Source organism: Trichogramma pretiosum, unplaced genomic scaffold (assembly GCF_000599845.2).
Source record: "Trichogramma pretiosum strain Unisexual culture from Peru unplaced genomic scaffold, Tpre_2.0 scaffold56, whole genome shotgun sequence".
Lineage (NCBI taxonomy): Eukaryota > Metazoa > Arthropoda > Insecta > Hymenoptera > Trichogrammatidae > Trichogramma > Trichogramma pretiosum.
The window spans coordinates 649434-662593 of record NW_019641680.1 but is presented as its reverse complement, the minus strand read 5'-3'; the positions used below and the strand labels follow the sequence as shown (position 1 = coordinate 662593).

General features: G+C 39.4%; 1 protein-coding gene across 3 annotated transcripts; it reads left to right on the top strand.

Annotated features, from left to right (window-relative positions):
- The first annotated feature begins 1025 nt into the window (after positions 1–1025).
- On the top strand, positions 1026–3559 carry LOC111694126 (gastrula zinc finger protein XlCGF26.1-like). Of its 3 annotated transcripts, XM_023460945.1 has the most exons (4): positions 1032–1085; positions 1151–1262; positions 1345–1822; positions 2075–3559. In XM_023460945.1, the coding sequence occupies exons 1-4, from the start codon at positions 1051–1053 to the stop codon at positions 2827–2829; spliced, it is 1380 nt and encodes a 459-aa protein (XP_023316713.1). In that variant the 5' UTR covers positions 1032–1050; the 3' UTR covers positions 2830–3559. The 3 variants fall into 3 exon arrangements, with proteins under 3 accessions (XP_023316712.1, XP_023316713.1, XP_023316711.1); XM_023460944.1 differs by having other exon boundaries at positions 1026–1085; positions 1329–3558; XM_023460943.1 differs by having other exon boundaries at positions 1345–3557.
- Positions 3560–13160: the final 9601 nt, after the last annotated feature.

The window sequence follows — 13160 nt, the reverse complement described above, 5'->3', positions numbered from 1 at the left end:
GAAATATATATGCCGAATGAAAACAAGCGTATAGAAGTGTTGCGGGGTATATACATGCGCCCCATTGAAAAATAGAACAACATCTAGCTAGATTGCCAAGCGAGAGTCGAGGGTATAAAGCGTTAAAATCCTCACTCGGCTCGGGCGGCCTAGGCGCCCTCCACTCGAAAAAGACGCGAGGAGGAAAGAAAACTAGAGAGAGAGAGAAAAAGCCCAGACACACTTAACCCGTTATATATATAATGTGTACACTGCGCGAAAGATGTGTAAGTGTCAGTGAAAAATTACATGCTCTCTCTCGCTGCTGCAGCAGCAGAGTTGCTGATTATTTGCGCGCGTGTGTTTTTCTACATTATTAGCTCTTTTTTTTGCACGGATCATACATCACATCGCGACTTCTTTTTTCGGCATTATTAATACGCGTGTGTATAATAAAGCATATCGCTTTGAAGTCGTTCGCCGCTGCACACGCGGATCAGGCAGCAGCCGTTCCGCCGAAAAATCTTTTGTGAGCCCGAGACACGCCTTTGTGTCTGCACGCGAGCGCGAAGCTGTCGTCGTCGTCGTAGTCGCGAGGATGGAATACTCTGGCGGCATGCGGCTCGGTATGTATAGCAAAAAGGGAATGCGCTCCCGCGGGCACTCGTCTCGCTCGACTCTCTCGACGCTCGGGTAAACAGCGCGCGATGCCTTGATGATGCATTATAATCCTTTAGACGATATAAACAGTAGGGGGGTAGAAAAAAAAGAGTAGCGGGCTCATTCATCATTCATCGATTTTCCAGGCTACTTGTATGGAGGCTTTGCATACGCTGATGCAAATTATTAGCTTTTTTAATTACGAATTTCTCCGCGATATAATATCGTTTGTATAAAAATATTCATTGTTCGTTAGGCAGAAACTAATGTAACTACTTGATTGTGCTATGTTTACAAATTAATTCGTCCAAATTTTCGTGTCGTAATTAGTAAATATTGTCAAATTGAATACAAGTTAGTTTGTTCGAATCATAGTGAGATCGATCGTTCGTGAGATCACAAGCTAGCAAGATGGATACCAGTCCTATATTCAACTGTGCGGTCAGGTAATTTTTGAAGCATTGCGAGAAATAAAATATGCTAACGATCCATCTTATCAAAATTATTTCAGGGTTAAAGATGAACCTATAGATGTATCGCTCATTGAAAATAATTGTAATATCATTGACAAGATACTCGATACCCAAAATAGTCAGTTTCCAAGATTTTCGCGAGAAAATTCAGTAAGAATTGATAATTATTTACGACTCGTTTAACAAAATTTTATCGTACGAAAATTTTCATTCAAGTTTAACTTCGTTACAGGCTCGTATGACTCACGAAAATCATGAAAATTACGTATTCGCGGACAATGACTTGGCAATAGAACTCGAATGCCAAGACGTAAAGCCCGGCATGAATTTATTAGTAGTTAAGAAAATCGAAGACGACGATTCAAGTCAGTTGCAAGATATGAATTATAGCAATTATTATCAAACTCAAAAGAAAATTAAAACAGAAGCTGTGGACGAAGTAAAAAAGGAATTGAATTTAAATTATGAACTCAGCAATGAACGTAAAAAAACATGTACTCCAAGAAGTTATCTGAATCGTCACCTACGATCATCGCACCAAGGTATCACTCACACATGTGATACATGCGGAAAGACATACAATCATAAGAGTGCTCTCAATAGGCACATACAATCATCGCACCAAGGTATCACCCACACATGTGATACATGCGGAAAGACATACAATCAAAAGTGTCATCTCAATAGGCACGTACGATCATCGCACCAAGGTATCACCCACACGTGTGATACATGCGGCACGACGTTTACTCTAAAAGCTGCTCTTGAAAGGCACGTAAAATCATTGCACCAAGGTATCACCTACAACTGCGATGCATGCGGAAAGAAATTTTCACAAAAAAACACTCTCCGAATTCATATGGATGCAGTACATAATAAAATCACCCATCCTTGCAGTATATGTGGAAAGAAATTCTCAGATAAGAGATATATCACAAGGCATATCGATTCGGTGCACCAAGGTATCACCCACACGTGTGATACATGCGGTACGACGTTTACTCGAAAAGCTGATCTTAAAAGTCACGTAAAATCATTGCACCAAGGTATCACCTACACCTGCGATGCATGCGGAAAGAAATTTTCACATAAAAAAAATCTCCGAACCCATATGGATGCAGTACATAATAAAATCACCCATCCTTGCAGTATTTGTGGAAAGAAATTCTCAGATAAGAGTAATGTCAGAAGGCACGTACAATCATCGCACCAAGGTATCACCTACAACTGCGATGCATGCGGAAAGAAATTTTCACAAAAAAACACTCTCCGAATTCATATGGATGCAGTACATAATAAAATCACCCATCCTTGCAGTATATGTGGAAAGAAATTCTCAGATAAGAGATATATCACAAGGCATATCGATTCAGTGCACCAAGGTATCACCCACACGTGTGATACATGCGGTACGACGTTTACTCGAAAAGCTGATCTTAAAAGGCACGTAAAATCATTGCACCAAGGTATCACCTACACCTGCGATGCATGCGGAAAAAAATTTTCACATAAAAAAAATCTCCGAACCCATATGGATGCAGTACATAATAAAATCACCCATCCTTGCAGTATTTGTGGAAAGAAATTCTCAGATAAGAGTAATGTCAGAAGGCACGTACGATCATCGCATGAAGGTATCACCCACCCATGTGATACCTACGGAAAGACATATAATCAAAAGGGTAGTCTCGATAGTCACATACGATCATCGCACTAAGGTATCATCTAAATATGTGATACACGTGGAAAGACGTTTAATTATAAGGATAGTCTTAAAAAGCATACCAACTCGGTACATAATGATATCACTCATACATGCGATGTTTGCGGAAAGGTATTTTTACATCGCGACAATCTTCATAAACACCGTAAATCGTCGCACAATCGTAATGCTTAAGTATATAATAAATTATATTAATGCAAACATAAGGTATACATATTCAAACGAAAGAGTCATCTTGAATCTAATCTAAAAATGTTCATTGACAATGATATCTCGAGTTCCTTCAATTTTTACGGTATCTCGTTATTCTGCAAACAAGGTATAAGTTTAGAAATTAATTTTTTTAAAAATGTAATATATTGTTCACTTTAAATCGATCTAAATTTTATTGATCTAAATAGCACAGTAAATATTGATATCCAAACTTACTGAGCTACAGTGTTGACAATTTACCAGAAAAATTATAATTTATTGATGAATGACATTGAAACGCAACTAATCACAAATCTATCAGAATTTCTTAAAACTTTTTTTACACTATTTAGCCCATCAATTTGTCATATGAAAATATCTGATTTCATAATCCATTAATTAATTTGTAATTCTAATTTAGCACGTGAGTTAAGAAATAAACTATTAGCTACAATTATAATTCGGTGTGTATGATCTGATATTTGTAAAAAGGCTAAGTCATACAATCTACATGAATTCATTGTAACACAAAATGCTAAAAATGTTATAATATTATGAAATAAAATGAAAATATTCCTCTTCGAGTATCTCATAAAACTGATCCTCTTCGTGAAAGATATTATTTTTAGTAAATGATTATAAAATTCACGCTCGCTTTAAGAAGTGTTACGTATTCTAATAAGCCCTCTGTTTTCACTTTTACATCAAGACATATTTGCGATGAGTTATTTTTTTTACGTGCTTCCTTATACGAGTAAAGCGTGAAAAAAAAGGGTATGTTTATATATAGGAGAGAGAGAATGAGAGAAAAAACCGCGCCTGCGGTGCCCGAGGCTTGACTACCGGAGCGTAGTGCGGCTCAAGAGAGAGAGACGCTTTTGACTCGTAGTTGGGTGGATTATTAACCCAAACGCCGTTGGGTTTTTACATTTTTTTTTTCTTCTTCTTCTTGCCTGTACCAAAAGTTTTTAAAAATCAACATCGCGACGAGACATTATACACGATCTACTTCACACGCGACGCTCGAAGGGCTCGTAACGAGCTGCGGGCCCGCGAGGAGGAGTAGGGCTTTATTTTTTTCGATAGATAGACTTTTCGCTTTATTTTTCGTCTTAATCACCGATCCCGTCCCACTGCTCGATATTTCGTATACTTCCACCTGTATCGAGCTTTCCACGTGATGCTTTTGAGAACGTGGTATTTATGTAAAAATGTAAGCAGCGAGGGGCGGAATTTTCACTTAAATCGGAGCAGCAGCTGTATTTCGAGGCATAAATCACATCGAACCTCGCCGTATTTTATATAAGCATGCATGTTTAATGCGTATATATCTATATAAGCGATGAACTTGCTACTGACGCCCTTCTGAAATATGATCGTGTGAAGAGGAGAACGGCGGGCCGTTGGATGCACGAATCAGTTTTCCTTTCTTTCGGGCCACCACCGCGCCGCACTTCATTCTCACCGCGTCCTTCTTTTGTCGTCTCCTTTTCTTCTTATTTTTTTTTTTTTTCTAAGCCGTCTAATATTTTACACCAGCGCTCTTTATGATGCGTCGTTTGCTTGTAGCACGACGACGACACGGCTGACTTGGTGAAAAAAAAGATGCACAAGTCCTGGAGCGGTTTCGACTTTCAGGATGCGCGTATCGCGTGCGCGAGTCGTTTCGATAAAAAATATAACTTGGAAAATAAATATTAAATAAATATAACGACCGTTAAAAATGTTTTTAAATTCATTACGATTAATATTAGCTTTTTGTTTACGATTTTTCTGTTAGAATGACGTTACAATTATTAGGCGCTTTCTAGAAGACCTTAAAATGACTAATTGTTTCAATCTCTTTAAATGCGTTTAATACCACTTTCCACCGCTAGATGGCGAGCGCATCTATTTGTAAATATGCAAGTGGTAAAGTCAAAATAATCGTATAAGTCAAAACACAATTTCATCAGATGCATTGACACGGCTTCAATCCCGTTGTAATCTTTTGGATCGAAAGTAGATTAATCAGTATCTAGTCAGACATCGCCATACTTTTCAACTAATTACGATCTCATTGATCGATAATGGTTTATTATACGCCGAGGGTTATCTCGAATCCTTTTTTTTTCTCTTTGCTCTCGCTCTCTTCCTTTTTTTTCTGCCCTCTCGACTCGCGTGCGAGGAGAAAAAAGAAAAATGAGTCTATATACATCCTGAATTCTCGATCCATCAGGAGCCTCTCTCTCTCTCTCTCGCGCTACAGCAGCAGTAAGTAGTAGCGAGTCGAGTCTTGGCCCTCCTCGGCGCTCGTATTGCATTCTAAAGAGGATAAAGAACTATGTACGCCCAGCGCAATTTCGACCGGGGTGGGCGAGCTTGTGTATATATATATTATATATACTCATCCGGCTACCGCAGCTAGAGCTATTTATCTGCTTTTTCGATGAGTTCGCGAGAGGAGGGGGATACGGGATGGGGTCTATCCTCTATACTTTGTAGCTGAGCGCAGATTCGAGGCTGAAAAGTATGACTTGCTTTTTCGAGTAGCCCAGGTCTTGAGATCTTTATTAGAGAGAAAAGGAAGAAGAGAGAGAGAGAGAGAGAAAGATAGTCAGACAGAACCTCGAGTCTGACGAGACTAGTGCTCTTGAAATTTCGAAGCTGTTGTAGAATTATGTGTGTACCTGCATATATGTGCAATTGTACGCGTAGATATCTAAGCGAAATATTCGGAAAAATAAAAATACAGATATACCGTCGTGAATTGCCAATCTACGATTTTTTTGTTGTTTAAGTTTCAATTACAGAAATCCAAGTTCATTTTTTTTTTTTTTTATTTTTTATAACAGCTATTCATTAATTTTTAAAATTGAGTTAGTATTTAGTAGGAAAATGTTAGGAATAGTTAGCCACAATAATAATTAATAGCAGATACATTGTAATCAACGGTGTTGTACTTGATTACGAGCTTTTTGATTCCATCAACAGATGGAGTATCGTAAATTCGCAAGTGGCAAAAAATTTCATTTCGTGTATAAATACCGATACATAGATAAGATTGCACGTTTTAACGAGGACCGTCAGAGTGAAGAATTTTAGAAATCACGGAACGAGCTAGAAGCAACACACACACACACAGCAAGTATGGTCATAATGGCAAGACGTATTTTATTTTTTTCTATTATATTCAGTTATACCTCGGCGCGTTTCATATATCCGGACTGTTGCCTAAACGTGATCCGGTTACCAAAAAGCTGCTGCTGCTGCTGCTTTTGGGACAATTTCAACTGGCGCGATAGTTTGACGCGTCGCGCGCTTGCATGTGAACAAAACCGATGGATGCAAGTATCGTATTTTATTCTTTGGAATCAATTGACAATATTTTAAGCTCACTTAATACGGCACTCGAGCTATTTTAGAATTTAGTTTTATTTTATCTTTTTTTTAGCGTACTCCATGATTATTAACGCGCTTTTATAATTTTTTTCTTCTGTGATATCACGTTATTTTCAGAAGAATAAAATTTCAAAGTTCATAATCGTTACTATTATACCCTCCAAAAAGCCAAAAGTAGTTTGTAAAGTAGTATTAATTTTTTTGTTGTTGGTATATTACGTCATCCGACCTTTGGACCATATCTCGCACACTCGACGGCTAAAAGTAAAATTAAAAAAAAAAAAGAAAAAAAAACAAACAAAAGTTGTTAGCAACGCAGATGCAACAATAATAAAGTCGGAGAAAATTCGGTGATTAAAATAGTTTACGTCTGAGTTTCGTCGGCAGCGCGCGCGCGGTCGAGTACGTATACGTGCCTCGAAAATGTGCGCTCGGAGCTCTCGCGTATCTACTACTATAACCGCGCGCGCGGGAACATAAATAGCCCGTCATTATGAAAGCTGAAAACGTATCTTGAAAATGCATTATGTGCAACCGACTAACCACCCAGCCACTTAGGGCTTTAATAACAGCTTATGTAACAACGACGTGTAGGGTACATAGTTACGTACCTCGAGAGCTGTGTACGCTGCTGCTGGAAAAAAAAGGAGAGGCAACTGCGAAAAAAAAAAAACTACAATTTGTCTTTCTCCAACGTAGCATCCCGTGGTGGCGGGTGGTAGCATCATCAACGTCACGGAGCAAGAGATAGCTCGTGTACAGGTATATGTCTGTGTGTGAAGTTCTCTCGTTGCTGCACAACAAATTTCATGCGTGAGAAGTGTGAAGTATCACTGCCACGCCAACGAGCTAGAAGCCCCAATTTCGAGTCAAGAGCAGAGAGAGAGAGAAGAGATTGCCAGCGTATAATTATGAGGGATGAGCGCCATCGGTAAATGTCTTAAAAACGAGCGAATGTTTCGTGATTATTATTTTTATTTTTTCCGCTGAAAATTGTTGCTACACGAGCGCAATACTAGAATAATAAATACGTGTTTCGTCGAGAAATGGCTATCGTTTGCTCGGCTGTGTGTATACAGCGGAATCTTCCCTTAGATGTATCCGCGCTCCGCGCGTGCACTCAGCCAAGCCAAGCCAAGAGAGACAGAGCGAAATTGATGTGGCTAACTTTCGCTTGCCACCACCACCGACCACCGCCGCCATCGCGTCCAAACGATATTATATACGAGCCGCAGTCAAAAGTATGCAAATGACAAACATTTGTATTTGAGTAATAAATACCCGATTTATAACGCGGATGAGCGTGATATGTGTGTGGTCGATTTTGCGTGCGGTGCGATTGTTTGTGCACTTACTGCTGCTGCTGCTGCTGCTGTTGTATGTAAGCACCAGCTCTATCTATCTATCTTTCTCTCTAGTAATGTTCTTGCGAAACTCATTGCGTTTAATTGCTTATTGCGGGGGTGTATGTATTATAACATCGATAATTCTCAAGTTTTGGCCATGTATGTGTAAGCGATGTTCCATTGGTACATTTTTTTTTGCCCGTGTCGTCAATTGATCGGGAGGTAATAAAACTCCGCGGCAGAGTATCGTAAATAAACGACGATTTGAAAGATGAGGAAAATTTATCGAATTCATAATCACCTTATGCTCTACTTTTATTTCATGATTAAATCATAATTTTTTGAATAAATGAAATTCGTATCTCATGTTCGATAGTTATCTTTAATTTTCTACATTCAAAATGTTGAACGTCGATTAAATCGAATTCATAACCAGAAATTGATCAAACTTGTGAATGCTGTCTGTCTTATGCAACTATTTTCACTCTGTCAATTGCAGATTTACAGATAGAGGTACGTCGCCATCTAGTGCCGGATGCTTAAATCATTGTATTCATACATGGGTTAAAAACTGATCTAAATTTTGCGAAGCAGTCATATATTGCCATTCTAATTTTAATAGACAAAATCTCTATAAGAACAAACCAATTTAACAGGCAATGTATTTTATAACATTTACAATACTGATCAATATTGAGAGTATTGCTACCAGGTTTTCTATTCTGTAAATGAAAACGCGAGCAGTCAAGTATATATATTCCATTTAATTCCACCGATACATTTTACCGCGTTATCATTTCGAGTATTAAGAATTCTCGCGCGCAAGAGCTGCTAAGCTTCCGCGCTTAATAACGTTCTTATCTCATTTGTGCTCACCCTCTGACTCTGACTCTCTGTTGGATAACCGACTGCAATTTTCATCGTAATGCGCGCACATTCTGAATAGCTAAGCAAACAAGGATAATGTATACGCGCGGTAGGTAGGTATAGGTAGCTACAGAGGGAGAACTTTATTTTCCTCGAGAATTTTTTCGCGCTCTACGTACGTATATATATTTTTAATACCGCCGATTGGCTGCTACCCTCTGCCGGGGGGGGNGGGGGGGGGGGGGGGTTCGCGTATGTACGCGCGTATAAACGTTTCGAGCGGCGGGGTGGTGCAAATATTTCGACTTTTATTGAGTTGCTTTATTACGGATGTGCGTATGTGCGCGAGGGCCTTTTCACATACATACGCACACCCACACATGTATATAACTATGCGCGTACCTACTTTTTCTTCACAGATGGTTTCGTCTGGGCGCATTTGAAATTATGTATGCCGAACTTTTTTACCCCTCCGCCGCCGAGTGTTTGCGTTACTGTTAACTTTTTTCTCTCTCCCGCGCGGGCTTTGCTTTGCCAGTTGAGGCGCGCGTGCGCATACACATTTTTTCGATGCAGCACACACCAAAGTTTTTTGTTGATGCACCGAGCTCGAAGGCCCTGCTGTTGCACGGCTCGCGCGGGCCATATTTTTCTTCGCTCCCAACAGCTTGAACGAGCGCGCGAGCTGCTTTTTTCCGCCGCTCCGCCGAGAGAGCGAAAATTTATTATTAAAACGATTCGAAAAAGATTTTCGACCCCCAACGAGGCGTAAAGCCATGAGCGCTGGTTGTAGTAGTAGTGGTTGAACAAGGATAAGTTCCATATAAACATAATTATGCACTTAGACCCAGTGGTAACTCGCAAAAACTCGAGTAGCAAACGTAAAATTAAAATGTCCAAGCTAAGAAATTCCACTGCACAAAAGTGTACAGTTATAGTATCGGCGTGCACATATAAGAAAGTGCGCCGCAGCGTTATGGAGCTCCTGCACCACCGACGCCGCAGCATATATATATAACAGTAGTAGTAGTTGTTCGAGCGCGATTGAGTTAATAGCAGCGGCGGCGGTGGCAGTGGCGGCTATAGCTAGATGAGCGAAGCCAATGGCTTGGAGAGGCCAAGAGAGAGAGAGAGAGGGAGCTCCATTGCAGAGATTAAATCGCATAAAGCTACTACTGGCAAAGACTTAATCTCCTTTGCCGCTCTTCTCGCTTGTTTCTCTCTCTCTCTCCCACATATATATATAAAGCAGCTGTATAATGTACACGTTCTATTAAACTTCTACTTCGAAATTTTAGAGCATTGCCGTTCGCGTTATTTTTTTTTTTTAAACTCGCGGCACTCGCGAGTCGAATTTATTATTTTTGACTCGAGGATGACGTTTAGCTTCGTTTTTTTACTTTAATTCGGCACCGACGGCAAAGCATTTACAGCTTTTTTACATTACAACAATGCGCGCGCCGCCGACGTTCCGTGAACGAACAATTGAAACGATTATACTTTAAAAATATTTCGTTAAAAAGACGCGAGAGCGAGAGAGCAGTCGAGTATTTTTAGTTTCTGCTGCTGCTGCTACTTTCGTTGATATAAGAAAGCAATTTCGTACGGAAAATCGTGCCAACTCGTTCCTTCGCTGCTGCGTTGAAGTACACAGACGGCAGGAAGAAGAAGAAGAAAAAGAAGAAGCTTGGGAAGTAACGAAGATGCAAAAAAATTTCCCCGAGTGAAAAAAGGGAGAGAAAGACGCATAAAGAGTTGTCTTATCTCTTCGCAGTCATTGGGAATTCTAATCTTGAGAAATTCGAGCGACTCGTTCGGTTCGCGGATCCGAGCGCGTAACTGCGGCGCGGCTTGTTTCACCGGGGATGTTTTTGATTATATTCGATATCGGGATATCTTGACTATTAAAATGAGTAAAATAGGAAATCTCTGGCAGAAATTCTCGACATTTTTGAGCTGGCTTATATGCCATCCTTATCATGATGATAAATTACAATTGTGTGGGCAGTATAACTTTAATCTTGTACATGTTATGATGATGATTCATAGGAGCCCATGTTACAGCTAGCTTTACTTGAAATGAAACTTGAAAACTTTAGCTCATGAAAAATATCATTTTTTTCAAACCCGTGCTTAGACTAATACGAATACTTTCACTTTTCCACTTGCAAGTTTATAGATAAGGGTACTTGCCATCTAGCGGTGGAGTATGTAACGTAAAACGGCAATTGAATTAAATTACTCATAATTCAAAAGTATATTCAAGGAATATTAACATCATGATTCGATTTATACAAGTATTTTTACTTTGCCACTTGCAGATTTACAGATACAGGTATGCTCGCCATCTAGTGATGGAGACTGAAAGTAGTATCATCGACTTATAGTGGTTGAAAATTGGTCTACATTTTCTGATATAATTAAATAGTCATTTTCAAATGATTTAACTTGCGTTTAATATTTTTAATATAATTATAAGGTAAAGATCACCAAAAGCAAGCCAATTAATGTTAATATACTTTAAAACATTATATATGATAATTTCCCGGCCATTCTGTCATTATAAACTTCGAGCATGTCTACCAGGAACGTTTTTTAGATATATCATCGAAAAACCCACGCACGATCATCCAGCATCGAGTAAATACCATTTCTAATTAAAACCCGCAAAAAAATTCAATCGTCGATTTTTGCCCCAAATTCTATATTACTTTACGGCATATGTACACCGACGGATACGACGCTTATATATCTCGTCGTACATCCATATTTCAAAGGAACTTCGCACTCGCGTGTGCACCGGCACGAGTCTCTCGAAGTTCTCTACGTATATATACACGGACCAGAGAGCGCACTGCTCCATACGTAGCACATTTAGATTGGCTCTCGTGTATATATATTGCTGCACACACCCACACAATGTATAGTTATATACAACCATTGTAAGCCATATATATGCAAGACGGTCAAAATTTAATATAAACCTTACTGCCGTTGCCGCTGCCGCTGCGAGCTCATATAGAGCGCGATATGGAATCAAACGAACGATGACACGCCGTGTGGCCCTCTCTGCGCTAACGTATAGAGAGATAGAGAGTAGAAAAAAAAAGTTGAGAAAGATAGACGTTGAATATTCACAACTATCTATATGCCAAGTACATATATTATTATTTTTTTTTTCCATGCTGCATGAATATGAAGCGCTTCTCTCTACATTATATGCGCTATGAATTTTACGTGTCAAAGTTAATGAAAAAAGAACTAAATAAATAATCAGGCTTTTTGGAGAGTGAACTTATACCGCTGCAGTAATGTGTGTATATTTCAACGTATCGTTATCAACGATCTCGGAGCAGTAGGCTCTCTCTGACTTTCCAAAGCGACGCGAGCGTTATATTTTCGCGAAAATAAATTTTCGACACACGCCCAGAATGATGCGGCGGGGCACCGATATACATCGACGCGCGTAGCTGGAGTTATACGCTAGAGAAAAAAAAGAGAGAAAATTTTAATCTATTACACTTTTTTGTTGGGCGGGTGACGCGCGCGCGATGGCACCGAAATCAAATCAGATGGAAATTACGCTCGTGGACTCTCGAGCGCGAGCCAAGTTTGGAAAACATTGTGCACGAGGGCCAAGAAGAGTACATACACGGATTTCTCGTGAATTTGATTCGCTTCATTGGTCGTGCTGCGTGAGAATAAAAAAAAAAACGTCGGAAAATAGCCGAAGATTAATAGTGCGATGATCGATTAGCGCATATATAGACGTCTACTTTGCTTGCCATCTAAGTACACACTCGATCGACGTTTCGCAGTTCTCGATGCCACGCGTGTGTATGTTTGCAATTAAGATGCATGTTTACCAACATAAGTAAACTTTAATTCAGTTTGTTTATTTATCTGATTTTTTATTTATTATATGAAGCAAAATAATTCTTGTATTTCGGTCAAGCTTGAGATAAAAACCTCATTTTATATAAAAATATTTTCACGAAACTGAAGCGCGTTGAGCTAATATCCTTTCAGATCCGCTCAACGCCTCATGCCCGTCAGTATATAATTATCGCTAAGTTTCTTCATTGCCTCGCTCTCGCCTCCTTTTCTTTTTATTACTCGTGAAATAAATGACGAGCAGTAAATGCATTATATACACGAAAAACTTGGCGTTCTTCGAGAGCTTGCCATTGTTGCGTTTCATTCTTATTATATACTTTGTTGTTGCGAAGCTATGTTAGAGAGAGAGAGAAAAAATGTCTACGATAGCGAATCGCGATGATAAAAACGTTTGCAAAAGTGTTTATTTCCTCGAGGATGAAATGATAACGCTCCTCGGTATGTACCAAACTTAGTTGGCTGGTTTACCTCGAGGTTCTCTCGAAAAAAAACTTTGCTCGATTTCGAGCGAGGGGAAAATTAAATAAGCGCGAATGTTTAAAATTGTTTAAAAACTCGTCTTTTGGCGGAGAGCTCGGGTGGAAGAAAGAAAATCTGCAAGTATGAAGAGTTTTCACAAACAATGTCGCGATACCCGCACGA